Here is a 14464-nt window from a genome sequence, read left to right as displayed (position 1 = left end):
TGCAACGACAGCATGCGAAACTTTTCTCTGCGAATCCACTTGTTTGCCTGCCGCAAGTCCAGAATGGGCCTGAACTCGTTCTTGTCCTTCATGCGAACCAGGAAGAACCGGGAGTACAGACCTCTTCCTCTTTGAGACAGAGGTACGTCTTCTATCGCCCTTTTCCTTAATAGGATATCGGCCTCCGCCTGGAGCTCGCGCAGTTGATACTGCGAGCTGACCGGAGGGATCGCTGGAGGAGGGCTGAGGAACCGAAGACTGTATCCATTGCAAACAATATTCAGCAAGCACTCATCCTGAGTAATTTTTCTCCACTCTGCCAGACAAAATTGAACGCTTCCCCCCACCGGAGCGGGTAACGGATGAAGAGGAAGTAACCGCTCAGGGTCGAGACCCGGCCGGGCCCTTGTTCGCGGTAGAGGACTGCTGTCCTCCTCTACCCTTTTGCTGTTTTTGGAAGGGTCTCAGGAACTGCTGCTGTTGTCCCGAAGACTGTCCCCGTCCTCTTCCTTGTGCACCGAACTGCCTTTGGAACGGTCGGTAGGCTTTCTTTTCCTTGGGCTTCTCCAAGCCCACAGCCGTAAGAGTCTACGCCTCCGCCTTCATGCGGGCCACCTCATCATCTGCGTGTTTTCCGAATAGGGTCTCCCCGGAAAATGGCAGATTGGCCACCCGCTGCTGGGCCTCCGGCTTGAGTGACGTGAGCCGTAGCCAGGCATGCCGCCGCTGATTGATTCCATGGCAGTAACCATGTGCAGCCAACAGGGACGCGTCCGCCGCTACACTGATCACCTGGTTTGATACCAGCATCCCTTCCTTGAGGATCTCCTGGAAGTCCTCCCTCTTGTCTCTCGATAGCAGTTCCACGAACTGTTGTAGGGAGTCCCACAGCGCCCGGTCGTAACGGCCCAGCAGAGATGTATCGCTGGCAGCCTTCATGGCTGCGGAAGCGGTGCCACACACTTTCCTGCCCGCTGAGTCGATCCACCGAATCTCTTTGTCTGGAGGCACTGTGGATGACGGGGAGGTAGAATGCAATTTCCTGGCCGCCATCACTATCACTGAATCCGGTACCGGATCCACTCTCAGAAAGGCAGGGTCCGAATCCAGGGCCCTGTACTTCTTTAGAAGCCAGGACGGAGCAGCCTTCACCACTGCTGGCGTGAGGAACAGCTCCTCCGCAGGTTCCTTCAATCCAGGTACCAGAGGCAGAAGAGGGCGAGACAAGTGCTTTTTGTGAAGCGTCTCGAATATCACGGACGTCGTAGGTGTTGGAGCCGTCACCGTAATACCTAACTTCGCAGCTCCCCTCAGGAGAACTTCCTGGAATGTGGCAATGTCGTCCACTAGAGAGATCCTGGTCTCAGGAGAGTCCGATAAGGTCGGCGAGTAGGAATGGGTCCGTGCGGGACCTAGACCCCCGCCTCCTATGGCGACGCCTTGATCTGGTGGAGGATCTATGACGGCTCCTTGATCTTCCTCTCCGTCCGGAGCGTGAACGGGACCTCCTCGGCCGAGGACGATCAACCGGGTCCACCGGAACGGGTGACTTGGGCTTGGACGGAGCCTTCGGTCTAGGTGTACCCTTGGGAGGCGTCGGAAGCTTAGGTAACGAAGTCGACCTCGGAGGAAACTGAGGTGGCTTCTCAGGCAACCCTGACCCAGGTTGCGGTGGAGGCAATGGAGGCGGAGTAGGTGTCCTCGGAGGGGGAACCCTCGGTAACGGAGGAGGGGGAGTCACCTTCCCCGACGGGGTATACACCTCAGAATACACCGAGTGCGGCAAACCCCCTTCTCTTCCAGCCTGGGACGTAGGCGAATCTCCCACGGCGTCAGGTCTCCTTCCACCTCTTTTCGGCGTCGAAGAACGGCGACCATACGGCGAGCGTCGGCCCCTGGACGTCGAGCGTCTCTTCCTCGGCTTTCGAACGCCTTCTGCGCCTCGACAGCGACTTCTGTGCCTCGACGGCGACCTTTTGCGCCTCGACGGCGATCCTCGGCGGCGACCTCATGCACCTAGACGGTGACCTCCTGTGCCTCGACGGCGACCTCCTGTGCCTCGACGGCAACCTGTGCCTCAACGTCGACCCTGACGGCGAGGTCCTCATAGACGACGTCCGCCTCCTCTTCGCCGACGGCGAACAGCGGTATCGCCTCGACGGCGAGCGCCGACGCCTGGCTCGTCGACGTTGATCGCTCGACGTCGACGCCGAAGAGGACGACGATGAAACAGTCACCGGGGACTGCGAAGGTCTTGTGATATCCCTCGACGTCGAGCGTTGACGTCGTTTCGTCTCCGACGATGGGGAACAGACCGCAGTCATTCCTCGACGCCGTAGTGGGCGCAATGGACCCAGGCGGAGAATGGTGACATTTGCTGGTCTTCCTGCCCCTGGGGAGCCCCCCAGAGGCCTCAGCATGGGCAGAAGAAGCCCCTTCAGACCCACCTTGTGCCTTCAGTCTTCTTTCTTCGAGACCCTGAAGTCTGATCTTCTTCTTTTCCCTCAGGGTCCTTCCAGAGAAGCCTTGGCAGATAACACACTCCTCTGTAACATGGGAAGCTGGAAGGCAGAGGATACACACCTCATGGTGGTCCGACCTGGCCTTTTTCCTGGAGCACTCCGGTCATTTGTCGAATAATGCAGGCATATTCGACAGAAAACAGAGTGAGAAAACCAAGGAGAAAGGCCCCACAGTACAATAAAGTACTAATTCTGTGAAAAACAGTGAAAAACACCAAATAAGTCCCAAAAACGGAGAGCTCAATGCTCCAGGGTCCTGCTAGCAGGAGCCGGAAAAAAGAACAAAGTACGAGGGACCTGCAGGGCATTCTGAGATACTGTGAAGTTCTGGAAAGTTCTCTTAAAGGCACAGTATCCTGTTCTGAGCCACATAATGGCAGCCTATGGGGCTTGTCTGTCCATGTCTTCCTCTCTATCATTCCAGAGGGGTTTTTGCTGAAGGCAAGGGAAATCTGGACAGGCTTTGCTGTTTTGTGGATTTTTGGTGGAATTTCTAGTTGAAGTACTGGACAGTGTTGCCTGTTTATAGGCTGCATTATATGTCTTTAAATTCTCTCTTAAGTGTCTGTGCAGTTCTGCATTTTTTCGACACTTTAAGAGATTATTTTTGATTGCTCCGGGGTCCACGCACATGGGCGGGACTATTCACTAGATTATGACTATAACAGAGATCCTCTACTACAGAACTAAATAATCTTGGAATATTCCAGAACTTTCCAGAGAAATAGTGCCTCTTAGCACAGGGTCCATGACCCCACCCTGGCCTTTCTGTTGCAATACCACATGACGCTAGTGTTGTCAGTAAGTAGCTGTACCAATCTCCCTTTGATGTCATGTTATATTTATTATTAAAGCACATGTTTACCCAGAGTTGTCTTGGCGCTAGCTCGGCTGAGTCAACCAGCAAGCCCCCCCCTTGGTATTACTACCGTGAGGTGCTTTCTTACCCATCTCACATTTTTTCACTAATCTTGTATGGAATTTTTTTTCTTTCATGTGGTGTATTGACGTCTTGCTTTGAAATTGGACATGTAGACACACAGGCTAGTGGCAGTGGGTCTTGCCTTGGAGGAAGTTTTGAAAAATTGAATAAACTCCCCAGGTGTCTTTAAGATAAGTTCATTTGTTCAGAATCAGTCAAGTCTACTTGTGTTGGTAGCTAGCTCGACTGAATCCTGCTGAACAGAATAAAGATTTTCAAAGCAAAGAGAATGGCCCTCAGCTTCAGAAAGCTGGTATGAAGCTGAGACCAGTGGCCTCTGATCTGCACCTCTCAGGTGGCAGTCCCAAAGCAGAAGTAATGTATCTGTCACCCCGGTCAGCTCTGTGAGGGGTAGGAAGAACTAACTGCGACCCAGTAACCATCACTATATATCTTTCACAGTCTCCTCAGACATCTGGTCTGAGACATCCCCTTGATGTTGGGCCCACTGACACTTCAGATCCCACTGCAGAGCCAGTGTATGCCACCTGCTGTGCATGACCAGCAAGATGCAGGAGGCTATCAGTACCAGCAGCCTCATAGTAACTCTCACTGAAATCCAGGTCAGAGGCCGAAATATCAGATTCATAACTTGAATAGCCTGAACTCTCATTTCCAGGAAAAAGGCACGAGAACGAACTGTGAACAGGGAGCTTTTACAAAGTCAAATGTTACTTCAACACATTAAATGTGTACTCCAAAGATGACAGACGGTGCATTGTGGTCCAGAGGTGATTGACTACTAGCTGGGGCAAACCCACATTCAACAGCCAGACTTCGAGACAGGGGAAGATTGGGGTCCCTAACCGCTGAAGATGTGCTGCTACCATCATCAATTTCATGAACACCAAAGGGTCACTGATGAGATCAAAAAGGAGCACAGCAAATTGAAAATGCTTTTTCACTATGGACCACAAGTAACGCCGATGGGCTTTCTGGGTGGGTATATGGAAATAGGCAGAACCTATGACACCACCCAATCACCACGGTTGAGAACAGACAAGACCTAGGTCAAGTGAGCATTCTGAATTTGTTCTTCAGAAGAAGGAGTTGAAAGGGCGCAGGTCTCCATCCTTCTTTGGCACCTGAGAGTAGCAGGAATATTAGCCACAATCCACTTTCTCTCAAAGGCACCCTCTCAACAGTCCCGTTGGACAAAAAAGCTTGCACTTTTTGCCGTAAGATGGACAGATGGTCCTACCTCAGTCGTACCAGGGTTGGTGGAAATTGCTATGAAGCAGCCACGAATGAAAAGCCGTTCTCCTTCTGGACAATTTGCAGGAGCCACTTGTCTAACATTATGGCCCGCTAACCAGGTAAGAATTGTTGGATCCTCCCTCCAACCAGGTAGCTGTGCTCCAATAAGAGCACGCTAAAGGGTTTTGGCAAGTGGGGCCACAAGATAGGCAGAAGATTGATTGGGGTGCAGTCCCTGACCACATTGTCAGATTGTGCATGGCCTCAGCTGAAAAACTGCTAAGCACCTAGGAGGCTGTAGCTCCTGTCTGTATGGGGTATCTCTGCTGAAACCACCAAAGGAATGGTACTGTGGATGTGGTAGGTGAGACGGGGCAGATAAGCCCACAGAGCAAAAACTGTGGGATATTAGATCTGCTTGGGGAAGTGAGACGCTAAGCGGGTCAGATGGAGATGGTTGGAGTGGAACAGAAACGGAGCTTGGTGGAGGTGGTGCCGACTTAGTCCGAAACCACAATGGGCACCTCGTTATACAGCATCGGTGGAGTCGGCGTCCACACCCTGGGAACCAGTGTGGATCATGGATCTGGAGTCAGAGTAGGAGCCAGTAGAGGCACAGTGATGGGTTCAGAAGCTGAGTGAGAACCTGCCAGCCTTATCCAAGATGGAGTGCCTCTCAGCTGCCTGAGGTCTGCAGGTGTGCTAGAAGGAGTCGGCAGGGATGCAAAGAGTTGGAGCATGGCCTTGCGGAATTCTTGATCAGCCCCGGAAACTCGGGTTGTGTCAGAACCAATTTCAGGATGGACTCTGACATCGATCGACTTTGTTAGACAGATCATGTGGAATGGTGAAGCCCATGTGCCTTCTCAGGAGTACAAATTTGAAGGGGGGGGAAGGGACAGAGTACGGTATGGATGTTTCATGAAAGTAACAATGAACTACCTCAGGATCGACTCCTGCGACTTCTGGACTGGAAATGGAACCAAGACCAACCGTTGGACTGGTGACAGCATGGAGTCATCTGGTGCTTGACAACAGTTTCACCCTGTGGTCCTGTATGGCCTTTGGGTTTACTGAAGTGCAGTCACTGCAGGCTTGGGAGTCCGGTACCACAAGCAAACCTGATTAGGATCGGTCACAGACATTTGCTTCAGACAGTCTTTACAAGATTTAAAACATGTTTTGGGGGGGTTAGTGACATTTCATTTGCTCACTATAATTTGAGGTAAAGGGGTCTCAAAGAGACTAATGGTAGCTCCAGACCTGCACCTGGTGCTGCTGAAAGAAACAAAATGTCAGAGCGAGTGTGGCACCTATATCAGTCCTACAAGTAATTTACAGAACGGAATGTTGTCAGTGCGGAGCCACAGAGCGCACACCACTGGTGTGTAGACAAGTGTCCAAAAGTTCCGGATCCAGTCTGATGCCGAGTAATATTCAAAAGGAGAAGAATCTGAGAGGAGGAGCCAAGATGGCGATCGACGCGGACGTGTAAGCTCCCGGCTCCGTATGCCTTTGAGCCCCGCAAGACGATCCTGAGCACGATTTCGGCATTAAATGACAGCGGGGCGAATGCGCGCAGAAGCCGGATGCGTGATTCCGATGTCTCTGCCGGCCTCGCAGACGGACATATTGGTGGAGTTAACCGATGGCCTTCCACGACCCTGAGCCGCGCCCTAGACTGCTACACAGGGCCGGGCACTGACTCATCGGCGGCGGCCAGCGAGACCTGGGCGGAGTCGGCCCATCGGGAAGCAGCAACTCCGGAGCGGTCCTCTCTGAGGGTGCCCCGACTGTCGCATAGTGCGGATGGAGTGCATCCTCGGAATGGTGGTTCGGTAACTGAAATTGATTACGGAGTTCAAGAGGTGAGCCTATCGGCTTTGTTTACTATCCCGCCCGGTTATCGCTGGCCGCTCCCGTATTTAAGCCTGGGGTTGAGTCGGAAAGGAGATGGCCACTGCCACTGATTGCTTTTTGGGTCCAGACTTTGGAGGCCCTCGAGACTCCAGCAACGATATGCCTGAACCGGTCCCAGCCCTACCCAGCCTTTGTTCTCCTGTCCAGCTGGAAACGCCTAACGGGTGCCTGCATAAGATGGAGTATTACACCCTGTCCACTGAAGTGCTGCATGAGGGCGAGTGTGAGGCGCCGAGTGGCTCTTTGACGTGGGGACCTCAGCCTGTGCTGTCCCGCAGCGACATCCTTGCGGCTCTGCATGACTTTCAGTCTGCTTGGAGTGATGGCTGCCGGGCGCTTGGTGGGAGGCTTGACGGTATTGCGATCGCACTGGGGCAACTACGTTCGGATGCCCCCCAGATTCGCAAGGAATTGTCCCCATCTATGTTAGAGGAGGATCCTGTGGTTTTGCTTGGATGCGGAGGGGACTGGACGATACCGGATAGTGTGGATGTCTGGGACAGAATGCCTACACTTCTCCATTGTTATGAAGGATGCCTTCCCCAACATTTGATGATGGCCCCGTCCGCTACAGCGCCGCTGATGACTCAGACACTGGTTCGGCTATTGATGCCTCTTATGACTGCCGCCTCCTCCCTCGCCCCTGCATCTTGGCGGTGGTATGCTTTTTCAGCCTTGGAACTGGGAGTGATTATCTACAATGGAGGAGACTCTGTCTGTGGCCGGCGTCTTCCATTTTGTGATGGTGAGCTGCGCCCCGGCCAGGCGTGGACATTTTGTTTTCTTTTGTCTGCTGGAACGGCATCTTCCTTTCGGGCATGGTGCGGGGGACTTACAAGAACGGGCCAGGGCTAAGTGTTCTCCACTAGTGTTTGATGTCTGTGTGGCTGGAGGGGAAGCGGACTGGCGAGTTCCTACGATATGCTTAATGGCGCACTACGTGATGTTTCGCCCCCATTTTTATTGTACTACGTGACTGTATTAGTTGATTGTTTCTTTTGGGGCGGCGATTATACTGATGGCAGGGGAGACCGGGAGCCTGTTGGGTTTGCCCTCCTCCGGTGTTATATTAATTCTTTATTCTTTTCCTTTTTCCCTTTTCTTACTCTAAATTTCGGGTTTCGGTTTTTTGGGCGACAGGCACACTGCTAGGGGGGGGGGGGGGGGGGGTAGGCTGTAGCCTCCGCATTCGTGCAGGGTGGGGGGTTGGGGGGTAGGGTTTTCTGTTTCGTTTCAGTTTCTATGGGCCTTATTTTTCTCTTCTCTTCTTGGTTCTTTTTTCTTTTTCTTTCTTCTCTTGGGTCAGTACGGTGGTTAGGTGTAGCGCTGCTTATTGTTTCTTTTGTTAGGCTTCACTAACATTGGTTAAGATGTTCCACGTCCATGGGGCGGGCAATGACCAGTAGGTACTGTGAATATGTGCTATCATCCTGATAAGTATCTTTTTATGCTGATTTTTCAATTGTTACCCTCCGTTTTGTTGATAATTTGCTGTTATCATTGCCCGCTATGTGCTCTCGGTGGATTGAATGCGTATGATCCTTCTCATCTAAAAAACTTTTTAAAAATTAACCTAACTTATCCTGTACCCAGCGGTCCCCCTTTTCACATACGTCATGTTTTGGATACTTGCTGCTTTTCGTTTCTGGGACTGCTGGGCTGTTCTATCCTTGCTTATTGTGCTATCAATCGATTTCGAGGCCGGCCAGAATGGTTGTGGGCCCGTACCCTTATGCTTATGTTGCACAATAAAGGTTTCAAAAAAAATTTTTTTTTAAAAAGGAGAAGAATCTGCTGTTCGTAATCTCCATCAAAAGTTTGTATTGTCATCACCTCAACATATGTAATCACTGCAAAATATACTCTTTTTAGCTTTCTTAATTTTGTAATCAATATTAATATCCTTCATGAAAAAGCTATAAAATTAAGTACATGTAAAACAAAATTGCAATAGGTCAACCATCTTTACCTCCTAATCCAGAAGTTAAATTAGGTATAGTAGAACTTTGTCCTGTCGTGACTCCACTGGTGGCACTACCACCAATTCCTCCATCACTACTCACAGGTGTACCAGTTGTTGTAGAAGCCGGAGTAGTAGACTGAGGAGCCCACGGGTTTGGTAAAGGATCTCTGTTCTCTGTGCGTGAAGGCTGATTAGCTAGGTTTGCTCCATTGCTCACCAATGAAGCAAAAGGGTTTCCGCCAAACTGAGGAAGAATCAGAAAAAGAAACAGCAGTTACACATTTTGAACCAGACAGCTAACCTTTGCAATCATAGTTCAATATGACAAATGTGCTTTTAAATATTATTTCTCATACATACCCATTTTAAACTTACTTTCATTTGTGTAGAAAACATTGCTCTGCCAAATCAAGAAGTCCCAACTTTGCTAAACTGGCAGTTAATGAGGTAAAAAAAGAAAATCGCAATTCTACTGTCTTAACAGTGGACTTTGCTTCAGCTCATATCCTGTATAAAATAATATGCTGCAGGATGAAATACCTATGCACCTCAACTAACAGCTTTTCAAATGGAATCTGCGAATTTACAGCAGATAACTAAAATGAGGAAATTCTATTGGAGAATTTTGCAGTCCTGCTCTATAGGTGCCAGGTGGCACAAACAATGTTTCCCAAAGCGAAGGTTCAAAAATAGAAAAACATTGTCAAGGAAGTGAGGTTCGAGGACGATGAGTAAACCTGCAGGAAGACATTGACACAGATTTGCAAACTACAAGTGTGCACATGGTGAGTTCTGTTATCGATTGGCGGATGAGAATATCCAAGTCGACATATGCTTACTAATGAGCATACTTTTCTATCTGAGCAAGTGATATATTGGGAACATAAACGGAAAGAGATGATAAAAATAGAAGAAAGGGATAGGAAATGAATGACAAAGCAAACTGTTTTCAAATTCCCAAAAAGTCATAATTTTGTTTAATTCACCAAATAAATGTTTAGTGAGTTGTTTCCAACACTACAAACAGTTGGACAAATATTGCCCTCCATCTGATTTATCCTCAAATGCTACAGCTTTAACTATGCTGATAACATGCATATCCTACTCAAACTTGAAAAGTCATCGATCTCGATTCCTGTACCATCAACAATATCTGGAAGCAATTAGCCAATGGATATAAGTAAACCGCAAGAAGCCAAATACCTCCAATATGGAGATACTAGAATATAGCGCATGAGGCAACTATTATCCTTCAACCACGTGTTCACACGAAGAAGGGATAGCAGCATCCTACTCAGCCAAAGCGAGAAATTTGTGAGAGACTATATACTTCAACCTCTTTTTTTATACCCCAGAGAAATCATTCTTTGGTTCTCTAAAAGGTCCATGATACATTGCCTTAGTTTGCCAGTTTCACTATGAGACCAGACTGTACAATGAAGGGCCACTGCTAATACACTGTGTAGGAAGTTCGCTTTTTATGTAGAATAACAAAACGAGGTATACTACGTAGAACATCCAGATGATCGGTATTGGCTAACAGGGCTTAAATTATTAATCCCATATGCTCTCTTTTGTGGTAGAGTGGGCGAGCAGTTCAGGCTTATCAGAGGGTAGTGTTAATGCATTTGTTGAACACACACAGAGCCTATAAATAACACACTCAAGAAGAAACACAAGATCAATTCATAAAAATAAGTATTTTTATATTTATTTTAACATCGAGAACGTCATAATTGGTAAGTACTTTTCTTAATAGCAATTCATTCATGCAAGTAAAATGTTCCCTCGAATGCATTTTTAAGCTTTAATACTTTCCTATGAAGAAAGTCATATATTGCATACAGGTATTTGAAAAAGATTTGTCCCCTTTAGGACTTAAGGTACTAGGGGCCCAGGTCCAAAGAACCACCAGCAGTTCAAGAGTACCTACCCTGAAGTGTCCAGGTACAGAGGTGCTGAACGTGTTAGTAGACTTGCACACTACACTGTAGGCAAATTAGGGGGCAACCTAGAAACAGGCTGCAGAGGGGGAATTGGAGACAAGTCCAGAAGCTCCCAAAGGGGGGCTTGGTTGGTAGAGGATCTTAGGAGCAGGGAAGCACCGTCGGTTGTTGTGGACCAGGGTCGGGGAGCTTGGGTGCAGAGGGTTTTGGTCGGCTGTTGCCCGTGCATCAAAGGCACTCATGGATCTAAGTTAGATCTGCAAAGGGGATCAAAACAGGACAGCTGGGCCACTCTCCGTGCTGGCCTCTACAGTGCCGACATACCTTGTCGGATGATCGGTCTTTACAGTTTTGGAGTCCGGAATGGCGTCAAATAAGCTTAGGTTGCTGCAAGGGGTACGGTACCTAAGATATTGGTGTCTGGGCATCTCTGGTTGGTCTTGGTCTCTTCTAACTTGGTGGGGAGACTGAGCTGACCTCTTGGAGCAGAGTGACCTCCTCCTGGACAACTGCTGCATCGGTGGACCCGGTGATAAGCAGAACGGTGAACTTCGTGTTGCAGTCGGTGCCTGCAGGCAAGTTGCTCATCCCCTTCAAGAGATGCCGACGGATTGGTGAAGTGCTGTAGGCCCAATGAGGCTTGTAGAGGATACACAGCTGCAGGATGAGGCAGATAGACGCAATTATCAGGACAGGAGCAGCTAGGTAGGCAGAGTTTGGCGCTTAAGTGCACTAGAAGTCTGCAGTTCTTGCTTTTTCAGCTCTTCTTTGTCCTTTTCTTTCTACAGACAGACAGACAAATCGGATTACCTAGTGTCAGGGGCCACCTAAATACTCGATTTAAGGGCATTAAGGGGAGTGAAGAGTAATGAAGGGTAGTAGCAAATAGACTACTTACCCTTGGGGTAACTACACCCCTTATATGACTTCCTGTGGGTAGTGGACATAATCCTGTCCCATAATTCCTATTTCTGCCAAAATCAAAATGGTGGAACCCTTCTTTCATGGGGCACATCAGGCCGCTCACCTAAGGGGTGTTACTGGCATGGTAGTGCACCACGCCTCCTAGCATAGCTAATTTACCTACATGTCCTGGTCCAAATGGGCCTCAGACAGGAGGTGGCAGCTCCCTGGTCTGCGGGAAGCTGGGATCACATATCAAAGGCAGCAGGGGCTTTGAAGTCCCTGATCTTGGTATGGTGATTCAAAGGCCATCCTGCTGGAGGAGGTGTGAACACCTCACTTCAGATCAGTCATTGTTTCTGGCCTCAGAGAACGTGATTTCTCACATACAGTAGGTAAGATTCTCGTCTGTGGTGGCAGGCAATAATAGCACAGTTACCTTTTTTAGGGAAAGCGCACTGGCAATGGGGACTTAGTTAGCAGGAACCAGTGCACTTCAGCCCAATTTTGCATCAAAATCCAGGCAAAAAGTGGAAGTGATCATGTCAAAAAGGGGCCCTTACCTACACTCAGATCATTACATTTTATGCTCACTCCTCTATTGACCATCTGACCTATCAAAAAGCTGCAATCTTGCTGAAAAATATTCCCTGTCCAGATGGCCAAGCTCTGGAATGCTATTCCAGCAAGAAATTCTAGGAAAAACAAAAAATCTGGTTCTTCTCCATCCACAAAATCTCAGGATGTAGAACATCAATTTTGTAATTTGCAAAGTTTTGCTTAAATCTGTCAACCGACCTCGCTGCCCTCTAGGGGCCTGGCTGACAATCTCCTCTGGCTGGTAAAGGCGAGCTTGCTCTGCAATTGCCTCTGCACTCTTCTGGACTGGGTATGCTCATGCGGTCCTTGAGTTTATGGTTGCTCCCAGGAACATTTTCACTTGTTGAGGTGAAGACTTCTTGTGGTTTATTGCCAAACCAAGGCGTTGTAGTGTGGCAATTACTGTTTGCACGTTTTTCAGACATTTTTCCTTTGGATTTGCTTTAAATAGCCAGTCATTTAGATATGGATAGAGATGGATTCCTTGTCTTCTTCTGTGGGCTGCTACCGCTGCTAGACACTTTGTGAGTACTCTTGTTGCTGATTTTATGCCAGAGGGTAGCACCCTGAACTAGAAATGTGCCTTGTTTAGAAAGAACCAGAGGTATTTTTTTGTGATAATAGGTATGTGTGGGTGTCCTTTAAATCTAAGATGGCCATAAAATCTCATTTCTTTGAAGTGGCATTACTCTTGCATGGTTGTCATCTTGAAATGTTGAGTTCGTAAGAACGCGTTTAGAAATCTTAGGTCCAGGATTAATCTTAAGTGTTAAATCCTGTTTTGAAACCAGTAAGTATGGACAGTAGGTCTCACTGCCTGCTTCTCCGGGGGGAACCATTTCTACAGCTCTTTTCGGAAGAGCTCTTTGACTACCTTTCTGAGTTGAGATCTCTCGGCCCTTGAAATCTTTTGGTTTATTTTTTGGGGGGTAGAGGGGTAGAGGTTTTTTGAGGAGTTCTATAAAGTAACCATGACGTATTAGGTTTAAAACCAAGTTGTCTGATGTCATTGTATTCCACTCATTGGGAATCCCCCCCCCCCATTTCCCTCCCCCTAAACCCCGCACAGGTGTTTAGTGGTTAAAGTCACTTGCCTGTAGATCCTCCCTCTCTGAGAGGTTGGCCACTTCCTCTAGTTTTCCCCCGAAAGAGCTGCCTCACTGGGTTTTGCCGGTGATGGTGTGGCGTTTGTTGTGGGCTTCGGTGCAGGGTATTTTGGGGATGATGTTGCAGCTGCTTGGATGTGAAAGCCGCCCTGTTAGTGGGTCTTCTGTTTGTGGCCCCTCCCCTCCGGAAGGATCCTCTGAACTGTAGTGCCATCATGGCCTTCACAGTGTTGTTGTCCTTTATCTGTTGTAGGGTATATTCAACAGCCTGTTGAAACAGAGCGTAGTCTGTAAAGGGCATGTTGATTATTGAGGCTTGTATCTCGGTTTTAAACCCAGATACCCTGAGTCAGGCAGATCTCCTGAGCTTTGCTCCAGTACACATTTGCCTACTGCCCGTGTCGGCCATATCCGGGGTGGATTTAAGGCAGGTGTAGCAAGATTCTTGCCTTCATGTGTCACCCTCTTGGTTCTCTTGTGATATACCTCAGGGAGGTACTGCATTAGGCCCTCTATTTCATCCCATTGCTGGTGTCCGCATTGGTTAAGCAGTGCATTAGAGTTCCCTATCCTACACTGTGTGGCTTCTTCTCTCTCCATTTTTCTTCCCACTAGATCAGCCGTTTACTTTCCCTCTCTAGAGGTGGCCCCATTTATGTGGGGTTATTACTTGTCCTTGAGGTGGAGACTATGATAGAGTCTGCTGGGACATTGCTCTTTATATATTTGAGGTCCTCAGTTGAATGTTTCTAGTTTTTCTCCACTCGTGGTGTTGCTGCCCTTGCAGTGGACAGTTCTCTGAAGGCCTCTTTTCCCTGGTTGACGATGCTAGAGAGCACTGGTAGGTCTAGATGTGCCTACTGTGACGGCATTTATGTCTCCAGTAGGACGCATATTTATTCATTCTCCTCTTCAAACTGCACCCCATGAGTGCATGCAGCCCTGTTGATGAGGCTGTTGTACAGACATATATTGTTGCCTTTTTCCGACATTGGGTGCCTATACTTCAGGTTCAGACTCCTCTCTACATGCTGCTTCAGCCTCCTTGACGTTCTCCTCATCGTCACTGGATCAGCCAAGATCTTTAAGCAATTCCTGCATCTTTTGAGTGCTTGCCATGCTCTAGACTCTGTCAACTTCAAACTATACGCAGGACTCGCAGTCCTCATCTTTGTGGTTTATGGGCAGGCAAAGGTTGCCGACTTTTGGGGATCTCTTTTGGCAAATTTGTGGTGGCAGCTGAGGCACTGCAATCGAAAAAGTTCCCCATCTCAGTTTTAGATTTTTTTTTACTGACTCCTAGTCTTCTCTCAAAAATTCTTCGT

At 48.6% G+C, this 14464-nt stretch overlaps 1 protein-coding gene across 1 annotated transcript in view; it reads right to left on the bottom strand.

Annotated features, from left to right (window-relative positions):
• Positions 1-14464, bottom strand: part of UBQLN1 (ubiquilin 1) — a 564657-nt gene that overhangs the window by 288035 nt on the left and 262158 nt on the right. The window contains exon 6 of the mRNA XM_086961317.1: positions 8591-8828. Coding sequence (XP_086817443.1) covers positions 8591-8828 — 238 coding nt within the window. The remainder of the gene's footprint in view (positions 1-8590; positions 8829-14464) is intronic.

The sequence above is a fragment of the Lissotriton vulgaris genome, chromosome 3_1 (genome assembly GCF_964263255.1).
Source record: "Lissotriton vulgaris chromosome 3_1, aLisVul1.2, whole genome shotgun sequence".
Taxonomy (NCBI): Eukaryota; Metazoa; Chordata; class Amphibia; order Caudata; family Salamandridae; genus Lissotriton; species Lissotriton vulgaris.
The sequence above is the reverse complement of the archived record's forward strand: the minus strand, read 5'-3'. Positions and strand labels throughout refer to the sequence as shown.